Source organism: Trichomycterus rosablanca, chromosome 12 (genome assembly GCF_030014385.1).
Source record: "Trichomycterus rosablanca isolate fTriRos1 chromosome 12, fTriRos1.hap1, whole genome shotgun sequence".
Classification (NCBI taxonomy): Eukaryota; Metazoa; Chordata; class Actinopteri; order Siluriformes; family Trichomycteridae; genus Trichomycterus; species Trichomycterus rosablanca.
Genome location: NC_085999.1, coordinates 2,303,714 through 2,317,005, shown reverse-complemented (window position 1 = coordinate 2,317,005; position 13,292 = coordinate 2,303,714). Strand labels below are relative to the sequence as shown.

Below are 13,292 nucleotides of genomic sequence, written 5' to 3'. Positions count from 1 at the left end.
TAACTTGCAGCAGGTCTTTTGTAGAAAATGCTTCACTCATCCGCACAGAGACCTGATCTTAACCGGCTTTCCAACTCAATTGGAAGGAACTGGAACGCTTTTGTATCTACAGTACAGTGACAGTATTCTGTCTAGGCAACTGAGGGTTAAGGGCCTTCCTTAAAGACCCAACAGTGACAGCAGCCTGGGAGTAGTGGTGCTTAACCCAGTGACCTTTTGATTACTAGTCCAGTACCTTAACCGTTAGGCTACAACTGTATTTCAATCAGTCTAGTGTAAAACCTTCATAGAATAATGTGACTGTAACAAATGCTTATACAGCGTTACCTTGAAACTCACCATCAGTTGGTTCTGGATGTGGCGTTGACTTTTAAAGACGTTGAGTTTCGAGGTATTTTTTCCATAAGGATGTTTGGGAAACCTGTTAATGCATCCATGGTCCCGTGGAGCTGCAGATATTTTAGTCTAATGTAAAATAATGAGGCTGTTTTTGACACTTATACACTGAAAATAACACAAATATAATATAAACACACTGAAATACAATTAAAAACTATTAAAATACAATAAAAATATAATAAAAGCTGCAATTTAGTTTTACTTCTTTATTGTTTCCTGATGCTTCTTAATGGGGGAGATGCTTGATCTTGGAATACCGTATTCCGTTCAGCACAGGCGCATTCACATGAGAAGTGACAAAACTGCTTTTGCGCCGCTGTGCCGTTATTTCCTATGAAGTGTGACGGCGGTGCACAAAACTTAGCGTGACTTATTGTAGTAAAACAGCGAGTGAGGAATGTGATTAGTGGAGGAACTTATGAGCAGTAATAATGAAGAGAAGTTTAGTGCTCCTGTCTCCTTCTTTTACTACATTAAACCACGTTAAGCTTTATTTTCAACCAGAAGCGTTTTAGACTCTGGGAGAAGCTGATTCTGATTCTCACCATTTCTTAGAAGCTGGAGCTGTAACACAAGTTTAAAAGTGAAACAGGGAGGAAAATCCAGATAAACACAGATACATGTGGAGCTGTAACACGTCGAGTTTAGGGGTACAAATTTCTCGACAAAGGGTGTCGAGTTTCGAGGGATGTTGAGTTTCAAGGTTGAAATGATTGAGCAAATGAAGCTATTTATACATGAGAACTACCATGTGTCTTAGGCATGGTTCGAATTCTGGGTGAAATTCCAAATGGATTGCAGGGGACTGACCCTCCTAATTAATATACAGACCCTCCCAAAAAGAGGGTCAACAAAGCAATCATTTTGGGGGGTTGTTAGTTAGCTAATATATAACGTCACCCCCCCCCCTCTCCAGTTGTCACTGTATAATTCACACTCTGGTCTCGAATAAGAACAAATGACTGGTGCGTATTACACTCAAAACGTGGGGCAATTCGGCCTTGGGGGGAAAAGAATGCCCATGTCAAAGGCATCCCGAAACGTCCCTGGGTCGAGCGTGTGATTGAATGCGCTGCCTGTTTGTGCGCCTGTGTGTATAACAGATCGAGCTTCAGGTAAATATGAAAATAAATAGCTTTCGCCTTGGTTCGGTTTTAATGTGAAGATGTTTGCTGGGGGCTACGTCCTCCGCTGCATCTCCGAAAAATCTTTTACCTGTTTTACCTGCTTCAGAAACGGAGACCTTCCACATCTCATCAGAAACGGACCTGGAGATCGGGACACCCTCCGTCACACACGCTCCCCGCGACGGGCGTCTTTTATTCACAGTTTTTTTTTCCTCTGACGATTTAATGTTCTGCTTTGCCATCCTGTTGAAATTGAATTTGAAATGAACGTCGCCACGCACACGCTCTGCCCGGGCCATTTCCTGATCAACATGATTTGTGGCTTTCCCAGCATGCAGCTGAGGTTGCGTAATAATCGAAATATACCCACCCGTACCCTCTTTTATGTGGAAATGTAGTGAAGTCCATCATGCGGTCCTTTATGTTTTATTGTTGACAAAATCTGTTGGTTTAAAGACTGCTCATAAATATATAGGGACAGTATATACACTGATGAAGCTAAACATTATAACCACCTTCCTAATATTGTGTTGGTCCCCCTTTTGCTACCAAAATAGCCCTGACCCGGCGAGCCATGGACTCCACTAGACCCCTGAAGGTGTGCTGTGGTATCCGGCACCAAGATGTCAGCAGCAGATCCTTTAACTCCTGTAAGTTGTGAGGTGGGGCCTCCATGGATTGGACTTGTTTGTCCAGCACGTCCCACAGATGCTCGACTGGATTGAGATCTGGGGAATTTGGAGGCCAAGTCAACACCTCAATCTTGTTATTGTGCTCCTCAAACCGTTCCTGAAGCATTGTTGCTTTGTAGCAGGGAGCATCATCCTGCTGAAAGAGGCCACAGCCATCAGGGAACAGCATCTCCATGAAAGGGTGAACATGGTCTGCAACAATGCTTAGGTAGGTGCTACGTGTCAAACTAACGTCCACATGGATGGCAGGACCCAAGGTTTCCCAGCAGAACGTTGCCCAAAGCATCACACTGCCCCGCCCGCTTGCCTTCTTCCCATAGTGCATCCTGGTGCCGTGTGTTCCCCAGGTAAGCGACGCTCACATGTCCATTGTTGGCGCTTCCGGTGGTGGGCACCCTGACTGGTCTGCGGCTATGCAGCCCCATACGCAACAAACCGTGATGCTCTGTGTATTCTGACACCTTTCGATCAGAACCAGCATGAACTTCTTCAGCAGTTTGAGCTACAGTAGCTCGTCTGTTGGATCGGACCACACGGGCATCAATGAGCCTTGGCGCCGGTTTACCACTGTTCCTTCCTTGGACCACTTTTGATAAATACTGACCACTACAGACCGGGACACACCCCACAAGAGCTGCAGTTTTGGAGATGCTCTGACCCAGTCGTCTAGCCATCACAATCTGGCCCTCGTCAAACTCACTCAGATCCTCACGCTCGCCCATTTTTCCTGCTTCTAACATCAACTTTGAGGATATGTAGGTAACATCTGGAAAGACCGATGTCTTTACCATTGATAAAGAAGAAGTCAAAGTGGTTCCTAGCATTTCCACCAAGGGATCTAGCGGTCAAGAAATACGTCATAAACCAGAACTCAGCAGAACAAGACTGAAGGAACTGGAGAAGATCTTCAGATGTAATAATCTGTTCTTCCTGTGGTTCTTTATGAATCTAAAAGCTGAACACTAAAAAAGAACGACAAGGAGAACATCTTTGGTGCATGTGAAGACTTTTGAGAGCACTTTGGACAGCAAAGAAAACAAACAAATATATCTTCGTCCAAATCAAACCTAACCTCTCTCTCCAAGCCCAGAAGCTCTTTTATTTTGTGCACATCATGAGAAGAATTGATTGATTAGAAAAGAAAGACGATTATGCTTGGAAGAGTTGGAGGTAAAAGAGGAAAAGGACAGCCAGTAATAAGATGGATGGATATAATTAGAGGAAGAATGAAGAAGTCATTAAGAATCTTGAAGACCCAAACAGAAGGCAGGATGTTCTTTAGAAACACTATACGTATGGTGGCCAGCACTTAATATAATTATGATAATGGTATTAGCCAGGTGATGTATAATGTCTGTTCTGTCCAAAAAGTTCTCATCAGACTCAAGAATCTTCTTTCTTTATGTTCTAAACGGCCATATACTTGGTATCGGCTTTCCACTAGGTTCTCCTTAAGTTCTCTCTCTGACCAAAGCCCTTTTTACATGGAGGTCCAATTTGGCCAGTTCTGAGAAGTTTGTGCCAAGGTTCTTGCATTCCTGTGGTCCTGGGAACACCTCCAGCCCTGAATATTGTTTTATATGCTTGACCTTATTGATGCTGTTCCACAATTTGATTACACAGATCCGCAGACAGTTCCTTGGACTTCATGGCTCGGTGTTTGTCTTGCAAATGAAGTGTAAAGTGACAAATCACAGATTCTGTGATTTTCTTTAATGCATTTTACAAGATGTTCCAACGTTTCCAGAATTTGGACTCGTATTTATTTATTTATTGATGCGTTTGCATTTTCTCTCCTTTTTTCTCCCGATTTTTAGCGCGTCTGATTTTCACCCAATTGCGTTACGCTTCCTCTTTACTGGTGCTGACCCCTGCCACGATTGAGGAAAGCGAGACTGACACACGCCCCCTCCGATCCGACACGTGCGAAGTAGCCGACTGCACCTTTTCACATGCACGAGGCGAGTTCATATGCGGATCAGTTTTGTGCACGGAGAGCCACACCCTGTTCATTGTATTATTCCTCTACTCTGTGCAGACATGTTCGTTGTTCATGTGGCCGCCCAGCCGGATGGTAGAGCTGAGATTCGATACGATGTATTCGAGATCCCAGCGTATTTTACCGCTGTGCCACCTGAGCGGCCTGGGCTCATATTTATTACTCGTTTATTTAATGTCATTTTACCTTTAATTTATCCAAATATCTTCTAGACCAACATTAGAGGATGGAGGTCCTTGTTGTGGCTGGTTCCTCTCAAGGTTTCTTGCTTGTAGGAAGGTTTTTCTTATCACCGTTGCCCTCGGCTTGCTCATAAAGAGTTTTTAGACCTGGAATATGTATTATTGATTTAAAACCATGTAAAAGGGGCTTTACAAATAAATTGGACTTGACTTCACTCGTACTCTTATGATTCTTAGGGGGGCATTGTGGGTTGAAGTCATTATTTGGAGGTTTCCAAATATGCATCTTTTATGAGATAGGAAATGCATTCAGTTGATTTCTTACTTTATTTACATAACATTTTCCACTTTTTTTTCTCGTGGTCTTTAGTCTATTATTCTTTGCATATTGGCATTCCATACAAAAGGTTCCTGAACTGTGATTCTGTCTTTGAAAAAGTCCAGTTTATTATTATATTTAATGTGTTTATGCTGTTTAGTTTAGCAACTATCCTGTAAAGTGACTGTCTGTACACTCACACTTGCTTCCACTGTTGGTTGATTCATGCTGTTATTTATTCTGGTTTTGATCGTCACGTCATACAATGTTTTTGTTCTGCTTCTCTTCTTTCTTTCCTTCTTTAAAGTTCTTTAAAACACACACCTGTATTTTTTGTATCTATATGTGTATATGTTTATTTGTACACACACACACATATACTGTATATATATCAACCATAACATTAAAACCACCTCCTTGTTTCTACACTCACTGTCCATTTTATCAGCTCCACTTACCATATAGAAGCACGTTGTAGTTCTACAATTACTGACTGTAGTCCATCTGTTTCTCCACATGCTTTGTTAGCTCCCTTTCATGCTGTTATTCAATGGTCAGGACCCCCACAGGACCACCACAGAGCAGGTATTATTTAGGTGGTGGATGATTCTCAGCACTGCAGTGACACTGACATGGTGGTGGTGTGTTAGTGTGTGTTGTGCTGGTATGTTGTGCTCACTGTCACTGCTGGACTGAGAATAGTTCACCAACCAAAAACATCCAGCCAACAGCGCCCCGTGGGCAGCGCCCTGTGACCACTGATGAAGGTCTAGAAGATGACCGACTCAAACAGCAGCAATAGATGAGCGATCGTCTCTGACTTTACATCTAGAAGATGGATCACCTAGGTAGGAGTGTCTAATAGAGTGGACAGTGAGTGGACACAGCACAACACACACTAACACACCACCACCATGTCAGTGTCACTGCAGTGCTGAGAATCATCCACCACCTAAATGATACCTGCTCTGTGGTGGTCCTGTGGGGGTCCTGACCATTGAAGAACAGCATGAAAGGGAGCTAACAAAGCATGTGGAGAAACAGATGGACTACAGTCAGTAATTGTAGAACTACAACTTCTATATGGTAAGTGGAGCTGATAAAATGGACAGTGAGTGTAGAAACAAGGAGGTGGTTTAAATGGTTATTCCAAAAACATTGGGACAGTAGGAAACGCAAACAGGTAACAATGATTTGCAAATATGTTTTGACCTGGATGCTTATTCTGTATGCTGATGTATGTTTATATATGCTTATTCTTTTTTTAATGACTGAAAAAGTTTTAAAAAGCTGGGACAGGGACATTTTTGCCACTGTAACATCGCCTAACAAAATGCAGTAACTAGTTGAAAGAAAAAGACCCAAACTGTAGGTGTGAAGGTGGAATTTTTTTTTACTTTTCTTGCTTAGTTTAACACTTAAGTTACTGAACTTTCCAGAATCTGGATTATCTAAATCTTTTGTAAATGTTATGGACTGTAGATGGTAAGTAAATCCACAAGTTTTTTGCAATTATGCTTAAAGAATTGAAGTTCTTAAACTGTTAAACTAATTGCTCATGCAGTTTTACCTGATAAGTCTGTTCTTGGTGCCGTTTTTATTTAAGTACCTGTGAAATCACAGCTTTCTGTATTCATTTATTTTTTACCTACTGTCCCAACTTTTGCGGAATTGGGTTTCCAGAAGGGGTGTAAGACACTTATGCACCTGATGTGTAAATCATAGTTGTGATGAAGAAATGTATGCAGTCGGGGTTCACCAGTAAGCTATAGTGTATATTCCAGTGTCCTCTACTGGTGGAATAGCAATATTACACACATCTGAGCTTGTGCTCATTTTATACCTAAAATTATAACAGAAATCGTTTTAAAAATATAAACAGTACACAGTGGAAACGTGTATTGTGGTTAATGAATCAATGTTCCAGATCCTTTTTGGAGGAAATAGACACTGTGTGCTCAGTCTTTGGATGGAAACCGGAGCACCTAAAGGAAACCCACATGGACACATGGAGAACATGCAAACTTCACACAGAAAGAACCCTCATCACCCGGTTGGGAAATCCAGTCCAGGCCCTTTTTGCTGTAAAGTCACATCACTACCCACCGAGCAACCGTACCACCCTTTAAAATAAACACCGATTCACACGTGTTCCAAAATTATATATTTATTTCTTTATTTATTCAAATTTGCCAGATCTTCAGATGACTCCTAAAAAAATAGCGTCCATGTACAGAGCAGTTTTAGTCTTATTCTGCATTCAGGATCTGGTCTGTCACTGTCGTTTCTGATCTCATTACAGCTCGATGTGATACAACTTGGCTTTTGCCATGTTCTCCTCCACTACACACAAACACAGGACAGAGGATCATTAATCATACAGTATATTAATCAATGGGAAAATGTGCTTCTCTACACACGTGATCATCTTTCTGCCGTGTATTGTAGCTTCCATTTATTATAACTAATTATAATAAATTAGGTATAAATCTGTAACTGATTAAATCATGTCCTTGATGCTATGCAGTAAAATTGTACATATTATAGGTCACATTACAGGTGGAAAAAACATCATATCCACCGTATATGACCCAAAGTGTGTACTCTGAGATATATCAGTAATAGGCACCAACATGTGAGCCGCATTTTAGGCCACAAACAGATACTCACAATGGTCCATGTCTTCAGGTTCATAGGCGTACAGCTTGTTCGAGTACTTGCTAATGATGTCGGCTCGTACCGTCATTGAGGGATCTGAAATAAAGACAAAACAAAAAAAAAATTCATGTTTAGTCCAATAAATATAAAATTCTATTTACAGTTTGGTTGATCTTGTGGATACTCACCAACAAAGAGAATCCTAGGAACATAGTGGCCGTCAGGAGCCATATTAGGATCCGTCGTCTCGTGCTGCGAATAAAATGTAGGCTTAGTTAAAACATATACACCGATCAGCCATAACATTAAAACCACCTCCTTGATTCTACACTCACTGTTGATTTTATCAGCTCCACTTACCATATAAAAGCACTTGTAGTTATACAATTACTGACTGTAGTCCATCTGTTTCTCTGCATGCTTTGTTAGCCCTATTTCACCCTGTTCTTCAATGGTCAGGACCCCCACAGGACCCCCACAGAGCAGGTATTATTTAGGTGGTGGATCATTCTCAGCACTGCAGTGACACTGACATGGTGGTGGTGTGTTAGTGTGTGTTGTGCTAGTATGAGTGGATCAGACACAGCAGCGCTGCTGGAGTTTTTAAACACCGTGTCCACTCACTGTCCACTCTATTAGACACTCCTACCTGGTTGGTCCACCTTGTAGATGTAAAGTCAGAGACGATCGCTCATCTATTGCTGCTGTTTGAGTCGGTCATCTTCTAGACCTTCATCAGTGGTCACAGGACGCTGCCCACGGGGCGCTGTTGGCTGGATGTATTTGGTTGGTGGACTATTCTCAGTCCAGCAGTGACAGTGAGGTGTTTAAAAACTCCAGCAGCACTGCTGTGTCTGATCCACTCGTACCAGCACAACACACACTAACACACCACCACCATGTCAGTGTCACTGCAGTGCTGAGAATGATCCACCACCTAAATAATACCTGCTCTGTGGTGGTCCTGTGGGGGTCCTGACCATTGAAGAACAGCATGAACGGGGGTAACAAAGCATGCAGAGAAACAGATGGACTACAGTCAGTAATTGTTGAACTACAAAGTGGTTCTATATGGTAAGTGGAGCTGATAACATGGACAGTGAGTGTAGAAACAAGGAGGTGGTTTTAATGTTATGGCTGATCGTTATGGCTGTACATAGATCACTGCAGTAATAAAGTAAAACCTTACTATTAAATTGAGCATGATGAAATCATTCTGAGCCATCTTCTGGATATCCTTGTTCTCAGCAAAAGCCTTTCTGAGAGCTGGGCGTGTCCATGACAAAGAGCGAAAGTACGAGTCAGACAATAACAGTGGTTAGTCGAGATTCAACACACACACCCACACATACTCACACAGTATACAATATACACCGATCAGGCATAACATTATGACCACCTTCCTAATGTTGTGTTGGTCCCCCTTTTGTGGCCCCATGCGCAACAAACTGCGACGCACTTTGATTACACCTTTCTATCAGAACCTATCTGTTAGATCGGACCACACGGCCCAGCCTTTGTTCCCCACGTGCATCAATGAGCCTTGGCCGCCCATGACCCTGTCGTCGGTTTACCACTGTTACTTCCTTGGACCACTTTTGATAGATACTGACCACTGCAGACCGGGACACACCCCACAAGAGCTGCAGTTTTGGAGATGCTCTGACCCAGACGTAAAGCCATCACAATCTGGCCCTCGTCAGACTCGCTCAGATCCTCACGCTCGCCCATTTTTCCTGCTTCTAACATCAACTTTGAGGATAAAATGTTCACTTGCTGCCTAATATATCCCCCCCACTAACAGGTGCCGTGATGAAGAGATAATCAGTGTTATTCACTTCACCTGTCAATGTTAGGCCTGGTCGGTGTAGGTACAGGTAATACACGTAGGTAATAAGTACGAATATTAAATAGGTCTGTAAGTAATGGTGTATAAATGTTCAAACCTTGACTGTACGGACATTCCTCCAAGTGATGAATAACCATCAGAGGCTTATTGCTGCAGTGATGAAAAGCATACACACACACACACACACACACACACACATACATACACGTTACTGTGTAATCTAGATTTATATATGAACATTAAAAAGAAATACTGCTGGTCGTCAAGTAGTAATGAATGTAAAAATGATACCTCTCTTTCATTTTGGACAACCCTTCTTCATAGGTCTGAACCCAGGTGATGTCGTCTCCCCAGCCTTAAATAAATAAGAAATAGATAATAGAAAGAGATAATAAAAAAACTAAATCCCCTTTCCCCCAATACCAGACATGTATATATACATATATACTATAAATAAAGTGATTATTTAAAGCCTAAGCTCAACCAGTAATGCAACAAGGCAACAATTTGAAGTAACATCTGTAGAGTTTAAAAAAACACACTTAGGGTTTTGAAGTTATCCAGTCAAAATCTAGACTTAAACCCCATTAAGATGCTGTTGCAGGTTCCTGAGAAGCCCTTTAATGTAGTAACATCACATATTTTATCCATAAATACATCAGTGGAGACATCGATGCGCGTCCTCTTCTTAATGGCTTGTGTTGAACAAATTATAAATATTAATAAACATTAATCATCGTGTTAAATTGGCTTGAGTTCAATTCTCCCTGTGGCCATGTGGGTTTCCTCCGGGTACTCCGGTTTCCTCCCACAGTCCAAAGACATACAGTCTGGTTAACTGGAGATACTAAAAATTACTAAAAGTGTGAATGTGTGTGTGTTTGCGACCTGTCTGGGGTGTTTCCTTTCTTTCATCTAATGAATCAGACCCACCCTGACCAGTATAAAGCAGTGGTTAAACAGACAGTGAATGAATGAATGAATGAATGAATACATATACAGTATGTATTCAAATAGAACTACTCTTGTTTTTAAAATGACGCCATGGTTTAGGGGTTAAGGGTTAATAATCAGGTGTGGTTTTGGGGTGATTTTACCTCTGGAGAGAGTCTGTGCAGCTTTCTTTTTTTTGAGCAAGGCCACATCGCAGAACACCAGAATCAGGAAGACGTACAGACACCAGCGAGACATGATGACTGTACAGAGACACAGACGGAGAGCATAAGAGTTAAGACGTTCGGTTTTGTAACGCGTACGTGCTTTGTGGTTTTAAGTACAGGTGTAGTACAAAAGACTCTTATAAAAACTAAACGAATACGCTGATGTGTGTGGAAGCAGTCTGACATGAAAAACTGGTTTATCAATGTCAGGAACAGAGCTGAAGAAGTGCAAAAAATTTCCGTGTTAGGTTACTTTCTGATTTGAAAGCTTAAGGCTTTTTTTTAAAGTTTATATACTAATAATGACAACATTTCACATAATTAACTAATTAAATTCATTGCAATAGATAATTACGCTCTGTTTCGGATTAAAATGTACATTTGCAGTGATTTTATCCAAAGCGACTTACAATTATGACTGAATACAGTTCGAGCAATTGAGGGTTAAGGGCCTTGCTCAGGGGCCCAACAGCACCCGGAGGAAACCCACACAGACACGGGGAGAACATGCAACCTCCACACAGAAAGGACCTGGACCGTTCCACCTGGGGATAGAACCCAGGTCCTTTTTGCTGTGAGGTGACAGTGCCGCCCACCCTGCAGTGGTGGCGCTTGAACAAGCAACCTACTGATTACTAATCGAGTACCTTAACTGCAAATTTTCTTTTGCCCTTTTGGCACTTTATAAAGTCTTTATAAAGTTAACGTGGCACTACTGTCGATTAAGCACATAAACAATTGATCCTTGATACATGGCTGAGTAAAAAGCACAGTCCAAACACAACATACGCTTTTAATTCTATCTCTAGCTATATATACTTTAATTTATTACAACTGGATTAAAAAAAGGAAAGCTTACCAAGAGTGAAACCTTTCTCCCAGACCGGCTTTCTCCAGAGTGACAGAAAGTATCATCATGCAGGGATTCTTCTACCTATAAGACCCACCAAACAGGTCTGGTGAACATAAACACATAGCAAAACACCCCTCCTTTGAACTAGTCACGCATAAAAAACGTGACGTTGAATTATTACTATGCCGTGCACGTTTAACCTGAATGATAGTCGAAGAATGACAACTACAGAACAATAGGGTTAAAAATAAACTTCTATTCTTTTCATGATCTGAGGAATGAGTGACATTTTCTTTGTTATTACAATATACAGAATATGTGCTGAAAACTGTCACAGGGAAAAAATAAAAGAAGCTTGTTTTACAGGCTGGACTTAAATAAGGTGCAGCGTATTTCTTTAAATGTCGTGCAAGTCGATGATTTAGTCAGAGGAAAGCTACAGGGCAAAAAACGACAGTGACTGTGATCTGACCATTTGGGGCTTCCTGGGGCCTCAGTATAGGAGGAGTAAAACACTAGATAGATAGATAGATAGATAGATAGATAGATAGATAGATAGATAGATAGATAGATAGATAGATAGATGGATAGATGGATAGATGGATGGATGGATGGATGGATGGATGGATGGATGGATAGATAAATAGAGCACTCCTATATGGAGGCACCATGAGATAATCCATGCTGGTTGCAAACAGCATCAGTCTTTTTTTGGCTACTGTGGGAGTCCCTCTATTGTTTTTGAGACTTCTCTCCTAAAGTTTGGCACAGAGTTTTAAGCAATGACCCATCTTCTCCCAGACCAACAACTGAGCCTTTAGTGGATCTTCATTTTAAACTCAATGATATTACCCTCACCTGTTACCCCACCAGTCCTGAGGTTTTTAATTCGATCCTCACTTTTGGGCAATGCCTGTGAGGAGTTTCGATGTGTGGGTTTGCTTAAGGTGGTTTCCTTTTAAAAACATGCAGAAGGGGAATTGGCTGCTATGGATTGCTTCCGGGTGTGTTTTGGTTTTGAGCTTATGTTTCCAGGTTGCTTCAAACCTACGGTGACCCTGAAAATATAAAACATATAAAAATGTGAAACTGATTTTATTAAGGGGCGGCACAGTGGCTCAGTGGGTAGCACTGTCGACTCACAGCAGGAAGGTCCTGGGGTTGATTTCCAGATGGAGTGTAGTTTGCATGTTTTCCAGTGTCGGTGTGGGTTTCCTCGGGGTGCTCTGGTTTCCTCCCACAGTCCAAAGACATGCAGATACAAAATTGCTGTGTGTGTGTTTGCCCTGTGATGGACTGGCGTCCTGTCCATTTACATTTTCTGCATTTAGTGGACGCTTTAATCCAAAGCGACTTACAGAACTGTCCGAGTATATTGTCTACGCAATTGTGGGTTAAGGGCCTTGCTCAGCGTAGCAGTGGTGGGGCTTGAACCAGCGACCCTTTTGATTACTAGTCCACTACCTTAACCACTAGGCTACAACTGCTGTCCAGAGTGTTTCCCACCTTTTACGCACTGAATTGCGCCCACCGCGACCCTGATCAGGATAACGCGGTGGTAAAACAGACAATGAATAAATGAATGAATGTATGATTTCATTAAATGTAATTATACAACGCACAGAATCGGAATCAGAGTCGGTTGGGAGTCGACTCCATTATTTGTTGAATGAAATAGGAATCAGAATCGGTTGGGAGTCGACTCCGTTATTTGTTGTTGTAATAGGAATCAGAATCGGTTGGGAGTCGACTCTGTTATTTGTTGTTGTAATAGGAATCGGGATCGGTTGGGAGTCGACTCCGTTATTTGTTGATGTAATAGGAATCAGAATCGGTTGGGAGTCGACTCTGTTATTTGTTGTTGTAATAGGAATCAGGATCGGTTGGGAGTCGACTCCGTTATTTGTTGATGTTATCAGAATCAGAATCGGTTGGGAGTCAACTCCTTTATTTGTTGACGTAATCGGATACAGAATCAGAATCAGTTGGGTGTCGACTCCATTATTTGTGGAATAAACGGCAGTTTGCAGAGTGTTTCCCACCTTTTGCGCACT

General features: G+C 41.8%; 1 protein-coding gene across 1 annotated transcript; it reads right to left on the bottom strand.

Moving 5' to 3' along the window:
- Positions 1 to 6,915: 6,915 nt before the first annotated feature.
- On the bottom strand, positions 6,916 to 11,265 carry agr1 (anterior gradient 1). The gene is made up of 8 exons (XM_063006364.1): positions 11,245 to 11,265; positions 10,323 to 10,421; positions 9,517 to 9,580; positions 9,323 to 9,375; positions 8,566 to 8,642; positions 7,565 to 7,628; positions 7,389 to 7,472; positions 6,916 to 7,061 (listed from the first exon to the last, which is right to left on the bottom strand). The coding sequence occupies exons 2-8, from the start codon at positions 10,414 to 10,416 to the stop codon at positions 7,015 to 7,017; spliced, it is 483 nt and encodes a 160-aa protein (XP_062862434.1). The 5' UTR covers positions 10,417 to 10,421; positions 11,245 to 11,265; the 3' UTR covers positions 6,916 to 7,014.
- Positions 11,266 to 13,292: the final 2,027 nt, after the last annotated feature.

Coding starts and splice junctions, on each gene's coding strand:
- agr1 (XM_063006364.1), bottom strand. CDS start 10,416: ATGTCTCGCTGGTGTCTGTACGTCTTCCTGATTCTGGTGTTCTGCGAT. Junction 9,376..9,516: donor TTGTCCAAAATGAAAGAGAG/GTATCATTTTTA, acceptor TCATCACTGCAG/CAATAAGCCTCTGATGGTTA. Junction 7,062..7,388: donor ACCTGAAGACATGGACCATT/GTGAGTATCTGT, acceptor GTTTGTGTGTAG/TGGAGGAGAACATGGCAAAA.